The sequence below is a fragment of the Pediculus humanus genome, genomic scaffold (assembly GCF_000006295.1).
Source record: "Pediculus humanus corporis 1103172107403 genomic scaffold, whole genome shotgun sequence".
Taxonomy (NCBI): domain Eukaryota; kingdom Metazoa; phylum Arthropoda; class Insecta; order Psocodea; family Pediculidae; genus Pediculus; species Pediculus humanus.
In genome coordinates, this window is record NW_002987028.1 from 388,893 (window position 1) to 411,274 (window position 22,382).

The 22,382-nt window shown below is 25.3% G+C and overlaps 8 protein-coding genes across 8 annotated transcripts; 2 read left to right on the forward strand and 6 right to left on the reverse strand.

Annotated features, from left to right (window-relative positions):
* Nucleotides 1-1,239: 1,239 nt before the first annotated feature.
* Nucleotides 1,240-2,071, forward strand: Phum_PHUM055310 (L-xylulose reductase, putative; the record flags this gene model as incomplete). The annotated part of the gene is made up of 4 exons (XM_002423338.1): nt 1,240-1,291; nt 1,370-1,622; nt 1,709-1,823; nt 1,889-2,071. 4 exons carry the CDS (start codon nt 1,240-1,242, stop codon nt 2,069-2,071), a joined length of 603 nt encoding a protein of 200 aa, XP_002423383.1.
* A 603-nt stretch (nt 2,072-2,674) lies between these two features.
* On the reverse strand, nt 2,675-5,255 carry Phum_PHUM055320 (UDP-GalNAc:polypeptide N-acetylgalactosaminyltransferase, putative; the record flags this gene model as incomplete). Its single annotated transcript, XM_002423339.1, has 9 exons — nt 2,675-2,812; nt 2,896-3,159; nt 3,237-3,458; nt 3,545-3,773; nt 3,845-4,022; nt 4,094-4,282; nt 4,602-4,792; nt 4,876-5,069; nt 5,139-5,255. The coding sequence occupies 9 exons, from the start codon at nt 5,253-5,255 to the stop codon at nt 2,675-2,677; spliced, it is 1,722 nt and encodes a 573-aa protein (XP_002423384.1).
* Nucleotides 5,256-8,286: 3,031 nt separating this feature from the next.
* On the reverse strand, nt 8,287-10,982 carry Phum_PHUM055330 (uncharacterized protein; the record flags this gene model as incomplete). The annotated part of the gene is made up of 8 exons (XM_002423340.1): nt 8,287-8,828; nt 8,926-9,137; nt 9,238-9,410; nt 9,498-9,692; nt 9,772-10,085; nt 10,602-10,660; nt 10,814-10,865; nt 10,928-10,982. The coding sequence occupies 8 exons, from the start codon at nt 10,980-10,982 to the stop codon at nt 8,287-8,289; spliced, it is 1,602 nt and encodes a 533-aa protein (XP_002423385.1).
* Nucleotides 10,983-11,649: 667 nt separating this feature from the next.
* On the reverse strand, nt 11,650-13,368 carry Phum_PHUM055340 (NADH-ubiquinone oxidoreductase 40 kDa subunit, putative; the record flags this gene model as incomplete). The annotated part of the gene is made up of 5 exons (XM_002423341.1): nt 11,650-11,847; nt 12,091-12,280; nt 12,343-12,504; nt 12,589-13,225; nt 13,353-13,368. The coding sequence occupies 5 exons, from the start codon at nt 13,366-13,368 to the stop codon at nt 11,650-11,652; spliced, it is 1,203 nt and encodes a 400-aa protein (XP_002423386.1).
* Nucleotides 13,369-13,977: 609 nt separating this feature from the next.
* On the reverse strand, nt 13,978-15,606 carry Phum_PHUM055350 (uncharacterized protein; the record flags this gene model as incomplete). The annotated part of the gene is made up of 6 exons (XM_002423342.1): nt 13,978-14,138; nt 14,305-14,559; nt 14,626-14,795; nt 14,868-15,002; nt 15,108-15,256; nt 15,331-15,606. The coding sequence occupies 6 exons, from the start codon at nt 15,604-15,606 to the stop codon at nt 13,978-13,980; spliced, it is 1,146 nt and encodes a 381-aa protein (XP_002423387.1).
* A 386-nt stretch (nt 15,607-15,992) lies between these two features.
* Phum_PHUM055360 (Exosome complex exonuclease RRP41, putative) lies at nt 15,993-16,989 on the forward strand (the record flags this gene model as incomplete). Its single annotated transcript, XM_002423343.1, has 4 exons — nt 15,993-16,157; nt 16,252-16,455; nt 16,524-16,733; nt 16,807-16,989. The coding sequence occupies 4 exons, from the start codon at nt 15,993-15,995 to the stop codon at nt 16,987-16,989; spliced, it is 762 nt and encodes a 253-aa protein (XP_002423388.1).
* Nucleotides 16,990-17,175: 186 nt separating this feature from the next.
* Nucleotides 17,176-19,096, reverse strand: Phum_PHUM055370 (uncharacterized protein; the record flags this gene model as incomplete). Its single annotated transcript, XM_002423344.1, has 7 exons — nt 17,176-17,351; nt 17,655-17,896; nt 17,970-18,186; nt 18,257-18,508; nt 18,580-18,691; nt 18,774-18,911; nt 18,989-19,096. The coding sequence occupies 7 exons, from the start codon at nt 19,094-19,096 to the stop codon at nt 17,176-17,178; spliced, it is 1,245 nt and encodes a 414-aa protein (XP_002423389.1).
* Nucleotides 19,097-19,356: 260 nt separating this feature from the next.
* On the reverse strand, nt 19,357-21,506 carry Phum_PHUM055380 (glutamate receptor U1 precursor, putative; the record flags this gene model as incomplete). Its single annotated transcript, XM_002423345.1, has 7 exons — nt 19,357-19,614; nt 19,725-19,908; nt 19,992-20,181; nt 20,254-20,346; nt 20,469-20,612; nt 21,093-21,276; nt 21,357-21,506. The coding sequence occupies 7 exons, from the start codon at nt 21,504-21,506 to the stop codon at nt 19,357-19,359; spliced, it is 1,203 nt and encodes a 400-aa protein (XP_002423390.1).
* Between the last annotated feature and the right edge of the window lie 876 nt (nt 21,507-22,382).

A 22,382-nucleotide genomic window follows, 5' to 3' on the forward strand; every position in this document is an offset into this window, starting at 1 on the left:
TTATTATTCTTACCTCCACGTAACGTAACGAACGTTATAGAAAAAAATAAAAAAATAATAATCATGCTGAAAAAAAACCAACTCGTCTCGTACCTAGTTTTCGTATAACTGTAAAAAAAAAAAAAACAGGTACGTACGTATTGATGATGTCTTCACAAATGTGACGTAATTAAAAACTGGAATTTCTAATCCGGGTATTAAAACAATATATGAATCATTTTTTCATTTCTTTATGGTTCCATCGAAATAAAAAATTTAAATTTAAATTTAAATTATGTAAATTTTATTTCCTTATAGAAAAAAAAAAAAGAATTTCGCCAAGTTATTAAACGTTATTATTAATAATCTTATTAAAAAAATTAAAATTACCTTATTTTTTCAATTTGAAATCCAACGTTTCAAAAAAAAATTTTTTTTTTTTTTAGCCAAACAATACATAAATACGTATAATAATAATAATAATAATAATATAAATTTCTTTTCTTTTTATTTTTAAAATTAACGAATTTTATTTGAAAATAAAAAAAATTTTAATTTAATTAAATACAATTAATCCAATTTTCTTTCTTTTTTTGTTCTTTAACTTCTTCCGGAAACTTTTTATTTTATTTTTGAATTGTTTTCTTTTTTTCCTCCTCCTCTACTGTTTTCTCTCTAATAATATCTTTTGTTCATTTTTAAACCTTATTATTCACTTATTTGATATTAAATTTAAAAAAAAAAATTTTTTTGAAAAAATAATTAATTAACGGTAATAAACAAAACATCATAAATCAGTTAAAACGACGACGACACTAACGGTAAAATTGAGAACTAATTTAATTTTTTTTCGCGCGCATGCGCGTGCGTGTGTACCGTTAAATTATACGTTTTTACATGTTTTTTTAGTTTGTAAAATTACTAAAAGATAGCGCGCTAATCAATCAACTGATAAGAACATGGTGGAACAGGATAATTATTCAGTTATGAAGATTACTAAAAATTTGCTACGAAAACATTATAACAATTTAAATTCTGCATAAACAAATAAATAAGTGTAATTTATTTTTATTTCAACTATATATTAGGTAAATAAGAGTAATTATTTATTTATGGTAACGATTCTCATATAATTTATTTAATTCGATGAATTTTTTTATTTTTATTTTTTGAAATTAATTGTAACCGAAATTTTTTTTCCTTTTTTCTAATTTCCACTGGAAAAAATGTTTCAGTCGATAATTTTAGATATTCTTAAACATGGAATCTTTTTTTGCAAATAAAAACGTATTAGTTACTGGCGCCGGTCAAGGTAATTAATATTACTTATGTAATAAATTCAAAACGGTATAAAAAAGTTATGATGAAAATATATTTAATTTTTTTTCAGGTATCGGTAAAGATGTGGCCGTGAAATTGGCAAAATTAAAAGCCAACGTTTACGCATTGTCGAAAACTAAAAAAAATCTCGATTTATTAACTTCGGATGAAAAAAATATCACGAGCATTTGTGTAGATTTAAGCGATTGGAATGCAACTAAAGATGCACTAGAAAACCTGCCCCCCATTCACTGTTTGGTTAATAATGCAGGTATTGCTATCCTGGGCCCTTTTCTTGAAGCAAAACCTGAAGAATTTGATAAGTAAGATAACTAATCAAAAGCTACCATAAAAATTATTAGTTTTTAAAACGAAATGATTTCCATTAACCAAAACCCTTTTTTTCCAGAATTTTTAACACAAACGTTAAAGCCGTGATTAACGTTAGTCAAATCATAGCAAAAAAAATGATTAATAATTCAATAAATGGCAGTATAGTAAATATATCTTCACAGGCATCAATGGTAAGAATTATTTCAATATCATTTGTACTTTTTCTACCTAAAAATGAACTGTTTTATCAACACAGGTAGCACTAAAAAATCATTTATTATATTGTGGTACAAAAGGAGCATTGGATGCGATAACAAAAGTAATGGCATTAGAATTAGGACCCCATAAAATAAGAGTGAATTGTGTTAATCCAACCGTCGTGATGACGGAAATGGGACGTTTAGGATGGTCCGAACCTGAAAAAAGTCAAGAATGTTAAAAGATACCTTTGGGTCGTTTTGCAGAATTCGAAGAAGTTGTTAACGCTGTTTTATTTTTACTAAGCGATAATTCTTCCATGTGTAATGGCGTCATGTTGCCTGTAGATGGAGGTTTTTTGGCTTCTTGAATATCTTTTAATTCAAGAAAAAAAAAATTATTAGTTTAAAAAAATAAACAAACAAACAAACAAACAAAAATTTCCACATTGTAATAATTTTGTAAAATAATGAATGAATAAATAAATAAATATTTAACGTTTTATTAAAAAATTTTTAATTAAATTTATTTCTTGTGAAAAAAATAACCGTTTTTTTTTTTTTTTTCATTTCCTGTATACAAATTATGTACATAATATTTGTAACGTATTTTAAACGGTGGTTAAAATTATTAAAATTATTTTAAAGGGGATAAAAATGATCACCGATAAAAAATAAAAAATTTCTATTTGAAATTATTTGTTAGTAGTAATAAAAAAAAAAAAAAAAATCACATTAAATGAATTATTATTAATAGATAAATTTATTTAAATCTATTAATACAAACTGTACTTTGTTATATTATAAAAAAATCCTTTTTTGTCTCATGGCTTCCTTTGAATCTATTATCTATTATTTATTTTTTCAATTTTCCATTTTTGATTTTCAATATTTTTATCACATTTTGTTACGTATAATGTTTGTGATTCGACATTTGCCGTCAAACATCTATTTTTTGTTCCGTGGACTAGCCAATTTTCATTCTGAAATAAATAATTATATATTTATTTTAAAATATTTTTAATTTGTTTTTATATTAAATAAATAAATTATAATAAATCCATACGGAATCGTAATGCCAATATTGATTTCCTTTCATTCCGTGGCATTTATATAAATTCACGCTTGCTTTATTATCAATGCTTGATACATCCCAACAAACGTTACGACCCTTGGGACGAATATCTTCGTGCCAGGTAAGTATAAAATATTGTTCGGTACGAGTATTTTTAGATTTGAAATTTTTTTCACACGGTTTAAGTCCGAATGTATCTTCAGGTTCTTTTCTTTCAGTATCGACGCATAAACCAGGATCCGCTATGCTTCTTATCTATTATCACAGAAAAAAAAGTTACTTAATTAAATTAATTTGACTAAAGAAAAAATAATAATAATAAAATATTTTACCTCTCCTTCAGCTAAATCAGGAGGTTCGATGGGTGGATATTTTAAAGGCAAATCAAATGCAATATTTTCAATAAACCATTTGAAAGGTTTGCAATTTAACCTTTCCCGTACGGCTTTTTGTACGGTTAAATCTCCCGGATCGATATTTCGATAATGCGGCCTCCTCTTATACAAATACTCGGCATATTCATCCATCCATACTTCAGCAACTCTCCTGTAATTCTAAAACGGTTAATTGTTTTAAAAACAAAAAAAACTCAAATTAAATAAAATTTTTCAAAAAAAAAAAAAAAATTTTCCTTTCTTACTTTTCCAACAAAATCTCCTATACCGGGATTGGGAAACGGTGCAAATTTTCGATAAATATGACCAACTCTCGAACAGGGAGCATCGACCATTTTTCCACCGCATTGCCAAATTTTAAATGATAATTCATATTGTTCTCCACCCCATATTGCTAAACCTTCATCGTAACCGCCCAATTCCCAAAAAAATTTTGCACTAATGGCAAACAAACCACCAGCCATAACTGGACTCCTGCAAAAATATATTTTAAATTAAACAGTAATTTTAAATTAATTAAGTATGATTAAGTGGAAAATACTTACTGAAAAGGTTCTGTGGGATGTTTCAAGTCTTCTGGTAATAATGGTAATCTTTTGTAAAAGAATTCCCAATCGAAAGCACCCCTCCTACCTTCATCTTGAGCTCTATATTCGAAAGTGTCATGAGCGATAACATCAATAAAAGGACATACACAAGTTTTATAATTTTCTGCTATTGGCTCTAAAAATTATAAGAGAAAGTTAAAATATTGATTCGATGAAAATATTGATATTTGTGTTTAAAAAATTTACCAAGTAATGGAGGCAACCAATTTACATTAGCTTCAGTGTGTGAATCGAGAAAAAGTAAAACTTGAGCTTTGGCTTTTTTCGCACCTGCTAATCTTGCCCTTATCAGCCCCATTCTCTCTGGCAAGCGAATAATTTTCACTTTAGGCAAATGCCTATCTACATAAATATCTAATTTCTTTTTCAAAAATGCTGAAAAAAAAAAAAAAAAAAACAAATAAAAAAAATTATTATTACTTTCATGGCAACTTAGGCAAAGGCTAAACAATAAAAGACAAAAGAAGACGCACAAAAGAAAGGAACACAAAGGATTAGGCAGCAATGAATAATTCAAAAAAAAAAAAAAACTAGCATTTCAAAACAAAAACATTTTACTTTTTACATTAAATCAAAAATTTCAATTATGTTTTATTAAATAAGGATTCCCACCATATTTTTATTAACTTATTTCGAATGTTAAAACGATTGATAAATCGTCTTTAAAAAAAAAAAAAGTTTGCATCATACTCACGTTTAGAACTATAATCATCTACTAATATAATTTCTTTGAGCAAATGTGATGGAGATCTATTTAATACACTATAAACTGTTCTTAACAATGTGCTCCAGTGTTCATTATGAAATGGCACTACAACACTAACTGTATTTAAATTTTTCCTATATTTTTTTTCTTTACATCCCGGATGTCTTATATCTGGCAAACTCCTAAAAAAACATTTAATAAAAAATATTAATCGACAAGAACTTTTTCAATCACAACTACAAAGAAGAGAATATATGATTACCTATTGAGATATATTTTATCACTTAATAATGCATTAAATCCATTAACAGCATAAAGTGCTTCTTTCTGTACTTTTTCTTTATCTGGAAGAAAAGCTGGTTTTCCCTGTTCTCCGACTCCTATCCTATGAGATTCTTGTTTGATTTGTTCATAATTATGCCAATCAATTTTTTTTATAGCATCAAGTTCTTGCAACTAAAAGAAAACATATAAAAAACAATAATTTCATGATGCATAAACAAAAAGAGACAATTTTTTCATTACCTTATCATTATCAGGAGTGTTATATTCATTTTCATTTTTATATGGTGTTCTGTAAATGGGTTGTCGGATTAACCTGAATATTAAAACTGTAGTTGCTACAGTGAGGATGGTTAACATAAAAAATTTTAATGAACCCTTTAAATTTCGACGCATTTCAATCGTAATATAACCGTTTGTTCATGACGAAATTCTTATCAAAAACATTATTATACTGTTATCATCTTCCTTTTCTTCATTTTACATCATAGTATTTATAATAACATAATACAATACAATACAAAAAACTTTATAACCTATACTTTTTATAAACTTTTAAATTCATTTTCTTTTTTTCCTTTATTTATTTAAAAACATTTATTATAAAAAATATCGATTTCATTTATAATAAAAAAAAAATAATTATTATTTACCTAACGCCTAACGTCGTCATTTTAAAAAAACGTCACAAAAACGTTCGTTAGGCAAAAAACGGTTTTATATACACAAAAATCCGTATAAGCTAAACATAAAACTAAATAAACACTTGTTTCTTTTAATTAATTTATATACATAAATTTAAACACATATCACAGCAAATTTTTTCTTTTATTAACAAATATTTGTATATTATTTAAAAAACAAAAATATTTATTACTTTTATGTTATTAATATTTAAAACAAAAAAGAATTTGTTTCTTCACAAACTTTCTATATTGATTTAAACTTCAAAATGATTATGATGATGATGATGATGATGAAAAAATTCATCACTGAACCAAACAACTTTTTAATAAAAAAGTAAGAAAAAGTAAGAAAAAGAAAGAAATACAATTAAATATTGTAAAAAAACCTGAAAATCCTGATTTTTTGAACCTAAGAACTCACCTAAAAAAAGGAAATACATTAACTTGTCCACTTTCAATTGGTTAATGCCATTTAAAAATTATTTTTTTATTATTATTAATAATAATAATTTTTTTTATTTAAAAAAAAAACTAAATATCCATTTTGTAATTGTTTGTTTGTCTGTTTGTTTGTTTGTTTGTAAGTTAAATATTTCACATAAATAATAAATAATAATAATATTGTTATAAAAATGATCATGTCCTTCCTTCCTTCCTCACTTACCAAAGTTTTTCAAGTCAATGCCATTTATAATTTCAATACAATTTTTTTTTTTTTTTAAATTCTTTGTCTGAAAAGAAAACCTTGAAATTATAAACACAACAGAAAATTTTTTCATTGATTATTATAATTTTTTATCATACCTGTTAAAATATTAATTAAAAGTAAGAAAAATTAAAATTAGAAAATAATCCAAAAAATAAGAAAACAATGAGTGGGAGTCAAAAAGTTTTCTTTTAAAAAAAATTTTTTTTTATGTAAAAAGTGAAAATCAATTATTTAAATTATTAATAATATTAATAAATAAATGATGATGATGATTTTTTTTTATGGGATTAGAAATCATGATGAAATTTGATATAAAAAAAAAAAATGTCATAAAATAAAAACAAGTCAATTAAAAATATCCATAACGGTTAAATTTTCTTTTTTTTTTCTTTTCTCTTCCTTTTCTTTTTTTTTTTAAAACCGGAAAATTTTAAATTTAAAATGAAAAAAAGAAATTAATTTTTTACCTTTTTTTTTTAAATGCGAATCATCTTGTAACAAATAAATTAATTTGACATTTAAAATTTTAAGAGAGAAAATGAAGAAAAGAAAAAAGCCGCCATCTTTAAATTTTTTTTTAGTTTGTAATTAAAAAGAGAAAAAAGGGAAAATTTTAAAATGTTACTTTTGTTAGATTAAAATCAATCAATCAATCAATTAAAAAATATTTTCTAAGTAACGGTTATTTTTTTTAAAAAATAAAAACTAATAAAAATTAAATTTAAAAAAAATTTTTTTTCCTTACCTGTCGTGAAGAACTTGAAGAAACGTCACCGACGAAATTTACCGCGAAAAATTTTTTCACTTAAAAAAAAAAAAAATTTTTAATAAATTTATTAATTAATAAGAATAAAATAAAATAATTTCTAACATGTTAAGCAATTTTTTTTTAATTTTAATTCATTTATTAATTAGCCTGTTTTTATTAATATTTGCTGATCTGTCGAAAAAAAAAAAATAATAATAATAATAAATAATGTCCCCGTGCTGCGATTTGTTTTTTATATGGAAAATTTTTTTTTTTTTTTTTTAAAACCCCCCCCCTCCCACATAAACAATTTTTTCCCATTTTAAGGGGGGTGGGGAGGTGGGAAGGGTGGGAAAAAAATTCACATAAACAATTACATAAGAAATTAAAATATATAAAAAAATAATTTTATTATTTAAAAGTTAAAAAAAAAAAAAAAAAAAAAAAAAAAAACCTCCTAAATTTTATACAATATATTTACAATATATACATAAATAATTTCCCGGATTATATATTTTAATTAAAAATTTCACTTAAAAATAATTTTTTTTTTTAAAATGATTTCCTCAATGAAAGTATTACAGGAAAAAAAAAAAAAAACTCATTTATTTATTTATATAATTAAAAAAAACAATTTTAAATTGTTTAAATAAATAAATAAAATAGTAGCATATGTATAAATTTTTATTAAATAGGTAAAAATTTATAAATAAATAATAATTTTTTTTTAAATAAAAAAAAAATAATAATAATTAAATCAATCTCTTTGAAACAAAACGATTTCATTTTGTATAAAATAAATAAATAAATAATAAATTATTATTATTATTAATTTTTAATAAGTTTAAAAGAGATTTAATTTATTTAAAATCGTTTCTATCTTATTTCCAAATTATTTATCATATGCTAAATCAATCGATAAAAAATTAATTTCATTTGTAAAAACAAAAAATATAAATTTTTGGTAACTGATTCCCTTTTTTTATTATTATTATTATTACATTTTTCCTTTTATTAAAATAAATAAAAAATTGTAATAATGATAATTTTTCTTTTCGGTGAAAAGACACTTTCCAATTAATGACACTTTTTAAAAATGGATTCCAGGGTTTTGTAAAAAAACGTTGGACCACTTGAAAAATTTTCCAAGATTTTCCCAGGACACGTTTGTGACGTTTTCGTTTATGAGAAATATTGCTTCGCGGACGGCGCGGCCATATTTCGCGGAAATATCCGTACCGTATTAGATTATTCAAATTTGTAACTCATGACTCCGTGACTCGTCGTGTAATGATTGCCATTTTGTGGAAGTGTTATGTTAACTCCAAGTGCTTGAAGATTTCCCGTCGAAATGGTCATTCCGTTTGTCGAACACAGGGGTTGAGCCACGGTGGCTTGAAAGTGTGTAGGAGCTATTGTACGAATTTGAGCTTGTTGAATAGGTTGAGCGTGTGTCAGGTTAACGGCTTGAGTGGTATCTATTTGTGCCAAATCCTGGAGTATCGTCATCGGGTATATGCTATACATATCTTGACCTTGAGTAGCTTGAAATACCTGAACCGGTTTTTTCTTTATCGGTATGTTTTGTATTTGAACTTCGTGAACTATTTTGTTTGTCTGTAAAGCCGGTGATGTTGCTATCGTGATGGATTGATTTGGATTTCCCGTATTCGTGGATTTAGTCAGTCTTTGTAACTGTTGTTGATTCGTTTGTCGTCCTTGCTGATTTTCCGCACCCAATTTTTTGGGTTGCCTTTGCTTTCGAGCTCTTTTTTGAATGGCAAAGTCTTCTGCAAAAAAAAAAAAAAAAAAAAAAAAAAAACAAATTAAACCGAATGGACAGAAAAACAAAAAAAAAGAAAAAAATTTTATGATGTATAAATTTACCCGAACATTTCCATCCTATAATTTTTTTCCTTAATGCTATTGCTTCTTTTGTTGTATATAAATCGTGAAATATTTTACTATAATACCATTGACGTATTAAAGGCTCTGGTCTACCATCTTTCATCAATTTTCTTTTTTTCTTCGTCGTTGGAGGAAGTATCGGAATGTCAGGGTTTGCCAAAGGATTATTATCATTAAATCCCAAGTGTTGCCTGAAAAAATTTTTTATTTAATTGTTAGAAAAATGTCAAATGAATGCACGATTAAAAAATATTAAACCTAATCGTTTGCTCATCATGTTGTTATTCATACCTGAATTCATTATCGTGGACTTCGAAATTAGATTGTTGAAATGATTGCTGTTCGTGAGTAGTTAGTTCTTCCTGATACTCTGGATCGTACAAATCTAAAAAATCTTTATGCATTTGAGTTATGTTAACATCTGGACCATTATTCGCTTTTTCATCCTTTAAAAAATCTCTAGCCTAAAAAATTATCAAAATTTAACCTCAACACAAATCAAAATTACAAAAAAGGTAAAAAAAAAAAAAAGGTACAAAATGTATACTTACTTTATCTGTGTGCAGTATGCTATAAATATGATTTTTGACTAATTCTACCGTTTCATCGGAAACTTTTTTCGGCATTTTACTATGTCTGCCTCTTTCGTCCCTGGGAAATAAAACACTCTGACCGAGTTTTTCGCAGAGAATGTGAATTTTTGATTTTCCAACACCGTGAATGTTAGCCAGTGCTTTTACACATACCTGTAATGATAAAATGTTTGAATTAGTATAAAGCATCATTAATTAATTAAAAATTTTTCTTAATTTACAAATGTATAACCTGGGTTTCTTGTCCACCAACTCTAATATAATAATTAAATGTACAAGTTCGTCTTGTACTCCCTTCAGCTCTTTTCCTTGCAATAGGTACTTTTCTTATTAAACCGAATAAATATGCATTTTGTTCATCATGGCTTTGCAAAGCATAATATCCTTTAAATAGTTTCATTCGAACAGCTTTTGAAACTTTTTCATAACATCTTCTCCTGCATTTACAATCTGGACCGGGTTGCTTTTCGGGGACAACCTCACCTTTGGCATTTATGTATTCTTTGCCAGCTATTCTTAATCTTTTTCTTTTTTCTTTTGTCCATTCTGAAATTAGAAAATATATTTAATTTAATTTTAGGTACAAAGGGACGTTTATGTTTACAATAATTAAAAATCGCACATTAGAACTAGTTAGTAATTTTACCTTGGAAGTAAATTTAAGTTAAAATCGTAAGTAATATAATTGCAATAATTTTAAAAGTCGTTGAAGACATAAATAAAATCGTTATTTTACAAAAATTAATATTAAATAGGACATTTTTGTTTCCTGTACATTATATTACGTATATTAAGTAGAAAATAAAGTATAAAAAATTAAAAATTTTGTAAAATAGTGCATTGTAGTTTAATATCCTTAATAACTCTTTCAATATTTTTAAGTATCTATATATTATATATTAGTATACTCAGTATATCTTAAGTTTCCTCCAGTATAATATTTTTTTTTATTTATAAAGAGAAAAAAAAAACAATTATGGAAGCAATACATAACATTTTCAAAACATAAACAAAAATATTATGAGTTTTTATATAAAACCTGATATGTATGTATGAATAAACGCCAAAAATGAAGCATTCTACAATCAGGCCATTCTGGTAATGGCTTGAATGCGGAAACACTTTAAGTCAGAAAACGTTTTATCTATATATATTATATTATAGCCGTTAATCGGATAAAAATAATTTCGACCGCTATTAATCATACCTTAATTAAAACAATAGGTAAAATTTCAAAAAAAACATAGAATATATGAATAATAGTCAAAATATACGATGGAGCAGCCATTTTTTTTTGAAATATTCCAGAATCTCGAGAATTGAATACTTAAAACTATAATTAGGAAATTTGAATTGTAAATATATTTTACATCTCAAATCAAGCCTACCTGCTTTGTTAACAGTTCTTTTACGTTTTGGCTTGTTTAATGGATTTAATTCCATATTAATAATCACAAAATTTTAAATTCATTAAATTAATTATTTTTACAAATTTGTAAAAATCTGGTTGTGGCTTTGCAACTTGTTAAGCGAACCGTAATGCCAACTTTAATGACACAAAATTCCCTTCAATGTTGTTGTAAAGTAATGAATGACAAAAAATTTATTTTTAATACCTAAAATTTATTTTTCATTGTATTTTCCTTAAATCCTCATGAGTTGTTTTACAATTAATTGTTATATATATACTTAAATTAAACACTTTTGCAAATATTAAATAATTTTGTTTTAAAATGAAAACACATTTCTCCAATAAAATTCCTGTGTAAAAAAAAAAAACAGAATGGTGTTGTTAAACATTATGATATATTCACAATTTTATGAAAATTAATTAATATAATTATTTAATAACCACATACTCTGTACAATATTTCCTTAATTAAAATTTAAATTTTGTAAACTTTTAGGCTAAATTTACAATTTTTTTTTTTTATTAATGTTTAAAGTATGATAATAAATAGGTTTAAAATTAACGATAATCATATTAATATTAACAAAACTTTTAATGTATTTATTTTAAAATTTACAATAATAATAAATATTACCTAAATAGCTTTGTAAATTTTCATCATAACTTCACTCCTTCAAGTAATCAATCAATCAAATTCCATTACCAATCAAACTTTGCTAAAGCTTTCGGTCCTAAACTGTCAACAGAAGCCATATTATTTACCAATTGATCAATTTTCTTTCTCCCAGCATAATTATCTAATAGAAGAGATGGGGCTTTATCTTCAAAATTAGAAAGTGAAACTCCTAAATCAGCTATAGTTGGTAACTTTTTATCCACTTCATCTGTTTCGGATTCCTAAAATTGCATAAATTCCATTATTGCAACTCTGTAGTAATTTTTTTTAAATAAATTATTTAATTTCTATATTTTCAATTAAATAGTTTTTAAAGTTCAAAAAAAAAAAATAACTAAAAAAAAGGTTCTGTGAAATTTCTATTATTATTATTATTAATTATTTCTAATAAGTTTTTTAGGGAAATAGAAAAATTTATTTTTTTTTTGATGGAAATTCAAAAAGTAAACAATTCAAATATTTACCAATTCAAATCTTTCCATACAAAGCCCTGCAGGAGGATCTGGGTAAAGTGATTGCATTATTTCATTAAATTTTAACTTAGAAAAAAAGGGCAAATTATATCTCAACTCTGACACTACCGGTCCGTTACCATTCAACTGAAGTATTTGACCACAGTATGTAACCAAGTCGTGCAGATAATACCTTTCAGGTCTGTAAGAAAATTATAGTTAATGGATTTCCATAAATATGTTTTAAATTAAAAAAACACTTACCCCACTGCTTGTATAATTTTTCCTCTCATATCATAATTATCAATTGCAAGCACAACAGCTCGTGAAATATCGGGAGCAAAAACGGGGCATTTGATTGTTTTTTTACCTTTTGCATACAAGGGTATGCGTTGAAAGGTTTGTCTCCTCAATGTAAAAAGAGGCCTAAAATAAAATAAAAAAAAAAAAAAAAAAAATAATGAAATAAATTATTTAACAATAAATATAAAAGATCTAAAAAAAACATACCTCAAAAAATCATCTTCTTTTCCATAAACGCAAGATGGTCTAAAAATGGTGGCATCTGGAAATTCTTCCATTACTGCTATCTCTCCTTGAAGTTTACTTGGATTAAAATTTATTTTTTTAAAAACATATTGATTAGGATCTTTATTTACATTAAGAGTAGAAAAATGAATAAGTCGTTCAACATTGTGTTCTCTACAAGCTTTAGCTATTTCTGCTGCACCCATAACATGTACTTGGTGATAAGAGAAATTTTTAGTTTCATATATTCTCCCGATTAAATTAATTACAACATTCGAATATTTAACTGCTTTACGAATTGAAACGGGATCTTTTAAATCGAACGGCTGAAACAAAATTTGACCCAAATCTCCCATAAGTTTGAGGTTTTTTAAACTTTGATCATCTGGATCACATCTGTAAGGGATTATTATTTGAGCTCCTCTTTTTCCCAACTGATTACAAATGTAACGCCCCAAAAAACCTGTAGCTCCAAATATTGTAACGACATTTCCATTAAAACTAGATCTCCCTCCGGTACCTCTCTTTAGAGAAGTAATATCAACGTTTTTTAAGGTTTTTATTTCTTTACTGTAAAACCTGGTTGACGTTGTAAAAACTTCGGAGAGAAAAGATGATCCTGAAAGGAAAAAAATTCATTGTAAATTTTAAAAAACTAATAATAAGCAAAATTAATTTTTCTACAACTTATTTTAATTTTGTTTGATAGTGAAAAATAAATAAACTTTAAAAAAATTAAAACTTACTTGAAAAAAGTAACATTGTTTAAAATTAAATATTAAGCCAAGCAGACGAATTAATATTTTTATCGGGGCCCAATTTCCCTAATATGTGTTTTTATATTCCTTCAAATAACTCGAAAATAAATAAAATTTGAAGCGAAATTATTTACATTAATAATATTTTAAAGTTTGAATATTAAAGTGAAATTAAAAATAATTATAATGTAAATAAAACGAGTGCAAATCGTTTTACACTAATTTAAAATAATTCTATAAGAATACATTTTTTTATTAAACCAAAAAAAAAAAAAAATTATCTCAAATTGATTAAATAAATTTTTTATTGGTAGATATTTCAAGAATTTATTTTATATTACTAAAAAGCACAAAAATTAATAAATTTCAATTTTTTCTATAATAAATTATATTCATAAGAAAATAAATCTAACTTATTTCATAATGGATGCCGTTAAGATTGCAAATCAGCTTGTAATTTAAGTTCGAATGAAAAAAAAAAATATTATTAAAATATAGCAACATAAAATCGTTTTAAAAAATCACAAAATATCACTTTCTTATCGAGAAAGATTTAAAATTTTTTTCAAGAACTTATATTTTCAAATCATTTGTAATGGGTCTTTTTAAAAGTTTAAAAAATAAATGTTGTCGATTTTGATTTTATCTTTTCCTGGTTGTTTAAAGCTTTGCTTCTATTTCTTAAAGCAGCAATTAAATTTCCACGTACTGGTGATCCAGATGTTAAAACATTTACACTAATGGTCGAATTCGATTTGTCAATATTGTCTTGCACTAAAAAAAAAATTTTACTGACATAAATGAATAGGTTTAGTTTTAAATTTTCTTTTTAATCATTTTAAAGTATTTTTTATTACCCATAAAATAAAATTAACTTACAGAAAACAAAAAAAATTAAATTTAAACTCTGACATTTAAATTAAATTAAAGTTTTACTTACCGATATTGTTCTCCAAAAAAAGGTTTTTCGAATTATTAATTGTTGTTTTTCCATCATTAAGTCCAGAAATCATTTCTTTATTGTCAGAATTTAACTGATTTTCATTTTCTGTATTTTTTTTATCAGAACCATTTGAGTTTGCAGAATCTTCATCAACGTTGTTATCATTCAAACTGCTAAACAAAATATTTTGAATTTCTGATTCGTTGTGATAATTTTCATGGTCTGGAGAATTTTTGTTATTATCAGCAGCTTCTGAAAATTTTAAAAATGATTAGTGCATTATAATAGTGAGTAAAAATTTAAAAAAGATAAAATTACCATCTGCAGAAAAAGGTACACCATCAAGTAATTCAAGCTGAGGAAGAATTTTTCTGATGTGATTTCGATAGTCTGGAAGTTCTGTAGCTGGATTTCCAGTAAAAGTTATGCTTTTAAGTTTACTACACACTGACAAAAATCCAGCGTAGCTTATGTTACGGATGCGATTCCTACATCATTTACTATTTGATTAAAATTTATAATCAAAATGGTGAAGTTAATAAATAATAATAAATGTTTACCCAGATAGATCAATGTGTTTTATATGGGGCAAATTCGAACAAGGGCTAACATCATAATTAAATTTTTTTGAGCATATAATCCTTAAAGTGATAAACCAAAGGTTCCATCCAAAGATTCCAGTTGACAATGCCCAACTTTAAGAACTTTAAGGTTTTTAAAATTACAACCGATATCCCTGAATAATTTAGAATAAGATGAAACGATTAAATTTTAAAAAAGGTTTTATTTAAGATACTCACCTTAAAGAATTTAAAATGCTTCCTTCTAAATCTAGTTCTTTTAAATTGGGAAGGTATGCTGACATTCTATGCAAACTAATGCATGTAGAAATTATTCTTAACCTTAATGATTGAAGATTTTCCAGATTTGGTTCATTGGTGATTTGTCTCTTATGAAATTAAAAGAAAATATATAAAACCAATACCAATTGTAATTTTATATCAATACTTTTTTTTTCCCTACAATGAAATCAGGAAGTGAATGATCATATGGCATTATATTTCCAGGACCAGGATAATACGAATTAATTATAAAATTATTATCATTTTGTTCATCCACAGGATCTAAAGCATCTTCCACAATTGGAATAATTTCTTGAAGTGTTGGTGAAGGTGTAGTAGTTGCACTAAGAGTGGATGGCGATGGAGTTTCAGTTATTACTTGTTCAGGAATCATTGTCAAAAGTTCATTATTAGGCGTCTCATTAGAAATTGAATTATTCTCACTATAAGGACCCATTTTTAAAACGAATGATATTGACTAACGTTAAATATTTTAGGCAACTAATTTTGTAACACAGATAAAACAAAATTACACGCCATTAAAAAATGTTTTTAAAATGCACAAGGTTTAAAAATTATTTTTTTAAAAATAAACAAGTTTTATTATTAAAATTGTTCGTACTTATTTTTCTTATTTTAAAACCTTCTGTCAAATCTTTTAAAATTACTTTACGTGTTAAATCTACCTTAATAAAAAAAAAAAAAAAAAAATTTTTTTTAATATAATAAATAAGTTTGATTAAAAAAACGTTACTTAGGTAACGCGCCAAAAAGATAAAGCGCGCCGATCACACAAATAAAACAAATATGGCGTCTATTACTTGATACATAACCTTCAGTAAAATGAATAAATTAATATCCGATCAAAATTTAAGGTTAGATGGAAGAAGAGCAAGTGAATTAAGGCAAATTCGTTGTAAACTAGGCGTTTTTAGTCAGCCCGATGGTAGTGCCTACATTGAAATGGGAAATACAAAAGTATTAGCTGCAGTTTATGGACCACATCAGGTTAAAGAGTCTTACTAACTTTTGCCAAGTTTTAGTGGAAAAAATATAAACAAAAATGTTTTAATTTTATCATTAATTGTATTTCGTTAATCAGGTTCGAGGACGTACAAAACCTCTTTTGGATGCTGCAGTGATTAACTGTCAATATTCGAGTGCCGTTTTTAGTACAGAAGAACGGAAAAAAAGGCCTAGAGGAGATAAAAAAAGTCAAGAAAAATCTATGCATTTATGTCAGGCATTAAGTGCTGCAATTAAAACTGAACTCTATCCAAAAAGTCAAATAGATATTTTTGTAGAGGTTTGTAAATAATTAATTTAGGTACCTTGCATATTGTAAAATTTTTTTAAAGCTAATGTAAATTTCAGGTTTTGCAAAGCGATGGTGGAAGTTTTAGTGCAGCTGTTAATGTATCAACTCTTGCATTAATTGATGCTGGAATACCATTAAAAGAATATGTCACATCTTGTACAGCTAGTTTGGCTAATGAAAATATTCCATTAGTTGATGTCACATATTTAGAAGAATCATGTGGTGGACCTACTCTTACAATAGCAACATTACCATTAGCAAAAAAGGTATAAATTTTTTATAAATTTTACAAAAGATTATTATTATTCAAGAATACAACACATTGACAAATCATTTTAGATTGCTTTAATGGAAATGTCACAGAGATTTCACTTGGATCATTTAGAGAAAGTTTTAAATACTGCTATGGAGGGCTGTAAAAATATTCAAGTGATTTTAAATGAAGCAGTTAAAAGACACATTTTGCAAAATGGATCCTCCAATAAAAGTTCTGATATAACATTTTCTAAAGTTGAATTGTAATTAAAAATTTTAATAAATACATATAATACAGTAACTTAAAAAAAAACTTAATCGTTCATTTTTTTAATTGGAAATTTTTTACACAAGAAAAAAGGGCAAGACTAAAAAAATATACACTTGATTATTTGATTTTCTTTTAAATTCCCAAATTATAAAAACGGTTTGAAAAAATTTAATTTACGCCAATTATTCATCGAATAATTTTAACATGTGATTATTTTTGCGATTTTGGTTTTTAAGATGAGCTTCGATTATTGTTCCAAATTCGCTTCTGTTTAGTAACGAATAAGCTGTAGTTAATAGATACTGTATTGTTTTATGAAATTCAGAAGAACCAATGCAAAACAAATTTATTCCAAGTTCTAAACTAAAATTTAAAAAAAATTATGGTTCAATATTACAGATTATCGATTATTTAGTAAAAATTAATATTTTTATTTACCCATTTCCAAAATCGCATTCATCATTGGCTATGTTGGCAGCATTTATTAATGGCTGTAAATTTTCCCAAAGACCTTCTTTTTCAGAATCATCATTTGCATTTACAATAAGGTGACATATTTTTTTTAAATTAGCTTTAACAGAAAATAAAAGTCACATGAAACATGAATGAAAAAAAAAAAAAAAGAAAAGAAAAAAAATTAAATTGTCATTGCAATTGTTACCATAAGTTTCTAACAATGGACGATATCCCAATTCAGATTTTTTATCATATGGTACGACAATACCCAATTTATGAAAAGTTTGAGCGACAATTTTTTTCTGCCTTTCAGATACCTTTTTACTATTTTTTTTCTCTATGGAAAATTCATGTTTTTTAGCCCAATCGCTAAGTGATGACTGAAGTTTTGATATTTTCACTTTTTCAAAAGGATTGCAAATTTGGCATTGCTTTTCTAAATAATAACTGATTTTTCTTTACATTATTATCCTGTGGTTTCTAAATAAATATCAAAGTAAAAAATAAAATTCTTACTTACAAAACTGTTCCGAATAAATTTTCATTTTCTATTTTAAACACACAATCATCCTCATTATTACTAGCAAGAAAAACTGGTAAACATTTAGGATCATCTCTCCAATATCCTATGTGATGTCCAGATTTTGTAAGTAAAATCGTTTGAAATTCGGGAGGGTCGTAGTAAAATCTCCAATGACACAAATTAAAATTTTCTTCTGTAAATAATTCAGTGTTGCCTGTTAAAAATAAAAAAAAAATAATTTAAAATATTTAACAAAAAATTTTTCTCATTCAAAAACTATTTACCATTTAAAACATCAAATGGACCAACCAACTGCAACCCAAAAGGTTTAAAAACATTTAATGGATTACTACAGTCGATAGATTTACAAAAATCATAAAATGAATAGAAACAAGTTGGCATGTCGACTAAAAACAATGTTTTGATAATTTCCTCAACTGATTTTTCTTTTAAATCAAAATTAGCATTTTTCATTTCACATTCTTCGATCTTTTTAGGTTTTTTAACAAATATCCAAGATGACTTTTTATCATCGTCTGTAATAAACGATCGTATAAGTATGCAACTTATATAATGGTAACAATTCTAATTAAAATAATATATTTACTTTTAGTATTTGTTTTTGAATTTTCATGAGAGTTCTTATTAGTCCCCTCACATTTTGAATCACTTTGAAATTCTGAATTTTGATTTAATGTCTCGATAACTTTATGTATTTCCTATTTACAAAATACATATATTTACATTTATTAGCAGTTAACTTTTAAAAAAAAAAAAAAAAAAACAAAATTGAAAACTTACATTGACATTATTATAATTACTAGTATTTTCTTTTAAACTTTTAAATTTTTTAGAATTAGTTATAATTTTTTTAGAAAACAAATGAGAATTTTCAATTTTTGCCTTTTTAACATCAGGAGCAAATTCATCTAATTTCACCTGTCATGATAAAAATAAGGTGTGTAATTTATTTAAAATTGTTAATGATAAAAATATAATTAATAAGAATAACTTACATCGCGAGTATTTGTGATATTATTAATATTTGGATGTGAATAACTTTCAAAATGTTTCGGATTTTTTCTATAACATTTTAAACCGTACGCACACGGTGGTTTTTGCATTTTTTTTTTTTTTTTCTTCAATGAAATAGTTGGCATCATTTTCAAAACTTTTAAAAATCGTATTACTCTATGATTTATCAATTGGCGGGAAATTAGTGTGTTGTACGTTATTTACAAGAACTAATAGCAATAATTTTTAATTATTGATTTGTATTATTATTTAAATGTTTATTTATTAATAAATAATTGAATACAGTGTTACTTATTTTGTGAAATAAAACTTTTTATTTTAATAATTTAAAAAAAAAAAAAAAAAAAGGTCAGTGAATAAATTGATATAAAATTCTTTGTGGTTTTTTCTCAGGTACCATAAAACCAAAATTATCACCTCCAATAACAAAATTACCATTTCTTTGATAATTAAACGGTATTAATTCTTTATAATATTCATAATAGAAATTATTTTCATTAAGTACAGCCGTTTTATCATTTTCAAATAGCACATCTCTTATTTTATTATTAAATAAATTTTTATTTTGATTTAAACCTTCATTATTAGGTTTTGAACCATAATATTTCTTATAATACCTGAAACGTTAAAATGCATTCATTTATCTAAGGGAGATACTTACAAAAAAAAAAAAAAAAAGTTATTTATAATTGAATAAAATAAATACCTGTAACCAACTTCACCACAAAATGCAATTATAGCAGTACCGAAACCTATAAAAATAGCTATATAAGTTGTCAATAAATCAGAATTTAATAATTTTCTTTCTCTACCACCGATTTCCAAAGGGCAAATTTTACTCAATGGTAAATTAGCTTGAAGTAAATGATCTATTATTCCGCCATTAATAAATTCATTTATCCTGAAAAACATTATGTGATGATGATAATAATAATAAAAAAAAATTAAATACAAAATTTATTATTATACGGAGATGATGCTTACAAAGGATCTAAAACACTTTTAATTTTACTATTTTTTTGATAACCGAATCCCATTGATTTAAATAAAATTGATTTTGGGGTTGAAACGTAGGCACATCTTTGATTTTCAGGTAGGAATTCTCTTGTTTTATTTAAATAATTTAATAATAATATTTTATCCGCTTTTCTTTTTTCAGTCACGTATATCTTTCCTACAAAAAGAAAATTTATTTATTTATTTTTAAATTGAAATTACAAAAAAATTTTATTTACTCACATCATACCTTTTAATATATTTTCTAAACGTACAGGAAGTGAATCTGTAGTCAGTCTGCCATATTGAGGAAAACTTTCTTTGAGATAATCAAAACTATTTTCTATCTGAAAAATTAATTTTTGATTTATTTAAAATTTACATAAAATTAAATAAAATATTTATTAATAAATAATACGTTTAATAATGCTTCTTCGAATCCTCCTTTATCAATCATCCATTCACGTTTATGATCGTAAATATCTTTTGTAGTTTCGATGGTTAATTTAAAATGAGAAAGAGTTAGAAAAGCAGTTAAATTAGCCGTGTAAAATGATGTTAATATCGTTATAAATATCCACCATGTTGCAAAAAATAATCTTGGTGCATCTAAAAACGAAAAAAAAATATTTTTTTTTTTCGGTTACAAAAACGTAGAAAAATTAGGACAAAATGTGGTCAAGTTAACGGTAATTCCAAGTCAATGCCAGTGTTAGTAAATAACCTCGATCGCTTTTTCTTATCAGATATATATATAGGTCAATGACATTTATATGTAACAATGTAATAAAAAATTTTCTTTGATGCATTATATATATATTTATATTTTTTTCAATATTAATATCGCCTTAAAAAAAAAAGGAAAATTGTATAATCGCGATGTTATTATTATTATATTTTCAAGTTCAAAAATTAAATTTTTTTAAATTGAATTCAACATGCAATTTAATATTAAAAAGCAGAATTTTTTTTTTTTTTTAATTTAAAAATCAATTTTTCAATCTTGACTCTCGACTTAAAGTATAGGTATGCGCGTTTTATTCAGATGGGAAAAAGATTGGGTTTAATTAAATAATAGGGTAGTAGTACCGTATTCAGGATTTAACGTAGAACCTTGTTTCATGAGAGCACCGTAAACAAACCAAGCGCACGAATTTAAAGTATATTGATTTCTGGTCGTTAACAAACGATTGGAAAATTTCTTCGTCAGGTACGTTATGTAATACATTGTAGGTCCGGCAATTATCAGAGAGATAAGAATTAATATCCAAACCTAATCAAAACGAAAATTTATCATTATTATTATGCTTTTGTTTTTGAACGGAAAATTTATTATAAAAAAAAATGTTTTACTTCTCCTTTGAACGGTGCCAACAAACCGGATTTATTTGCTGATGCTGTTGGTCTTGACATAAGCAAAACCCATTCGAATTCCGTCAGAGGTTTCGAATATGTTATAGAAGATTGAAGAGCGTGCATAATTGGTAAAAAAGCAACAGCCATATCAATTTCCTAAGAAAAAAATGTCTTGGGTTATCAAATAGGTACCTGTCGAGTTAAAATTTTTTTTTTTTTTTTTACCTTTTTTGCAAGCATTCCGATAATTCCTTCGCTTTCGTTACCGATATTATTATTTTCAGGTACGGTAATGTTATAAAAAAATCCTAATTTATCTTGCATTTCGTGTATTAAATCAAAAACAACACCGGTACCGACGAGAGTACCATTTTCATCTTCTTTAACACCGGATAATGGTAATTTCTATATTGGAAAAAAAAAAAATTCTCACGATTTAAAATTTTTTTTTAATTTCGAAAAAAAAAAAAAAAAAATTTACCTGAATCGTAGCAAATCGTAGAGTTTTCCCTCTTAAAAAAGATTTCATTGTTTTTATAATAAAATCACAATTTTATATATTATTTTAATTAAAAATAATTAAATAAATAATTTTTTTTGTTTCCGGTTCCCAAAATTTTTCCACGCAAATAAATAAATATTTACATTAACTACTACGAAAACATTTTTTTTTTTTTTTGGAAATTTCCCAACGAATTTTATTATTATTATTATTATTTACATTTTACACGCGATAAAAAAAAAAATTTGTCGTTGATAAAAAAAAAAACGTGTGAAACGTACGGGGGAAAATTTTTAACTGACAAAATATTTGTTTTTTCGGTTGAATCATATTTTGCCCCCCAAACCCCGCCTCCACCCCCTACCCACCCCCATCAACCCCCCTCACGACGAAAAAATTTTCCCCAAATGACGTTGTTTTCATGCAAATAATTATCCTTATTACTTTTTCATGTTATTTAAATCGTTTGTCTCCCTTCTTTATAATTAAATTTTTTATCGTTTAAAAAAATTATTATTATT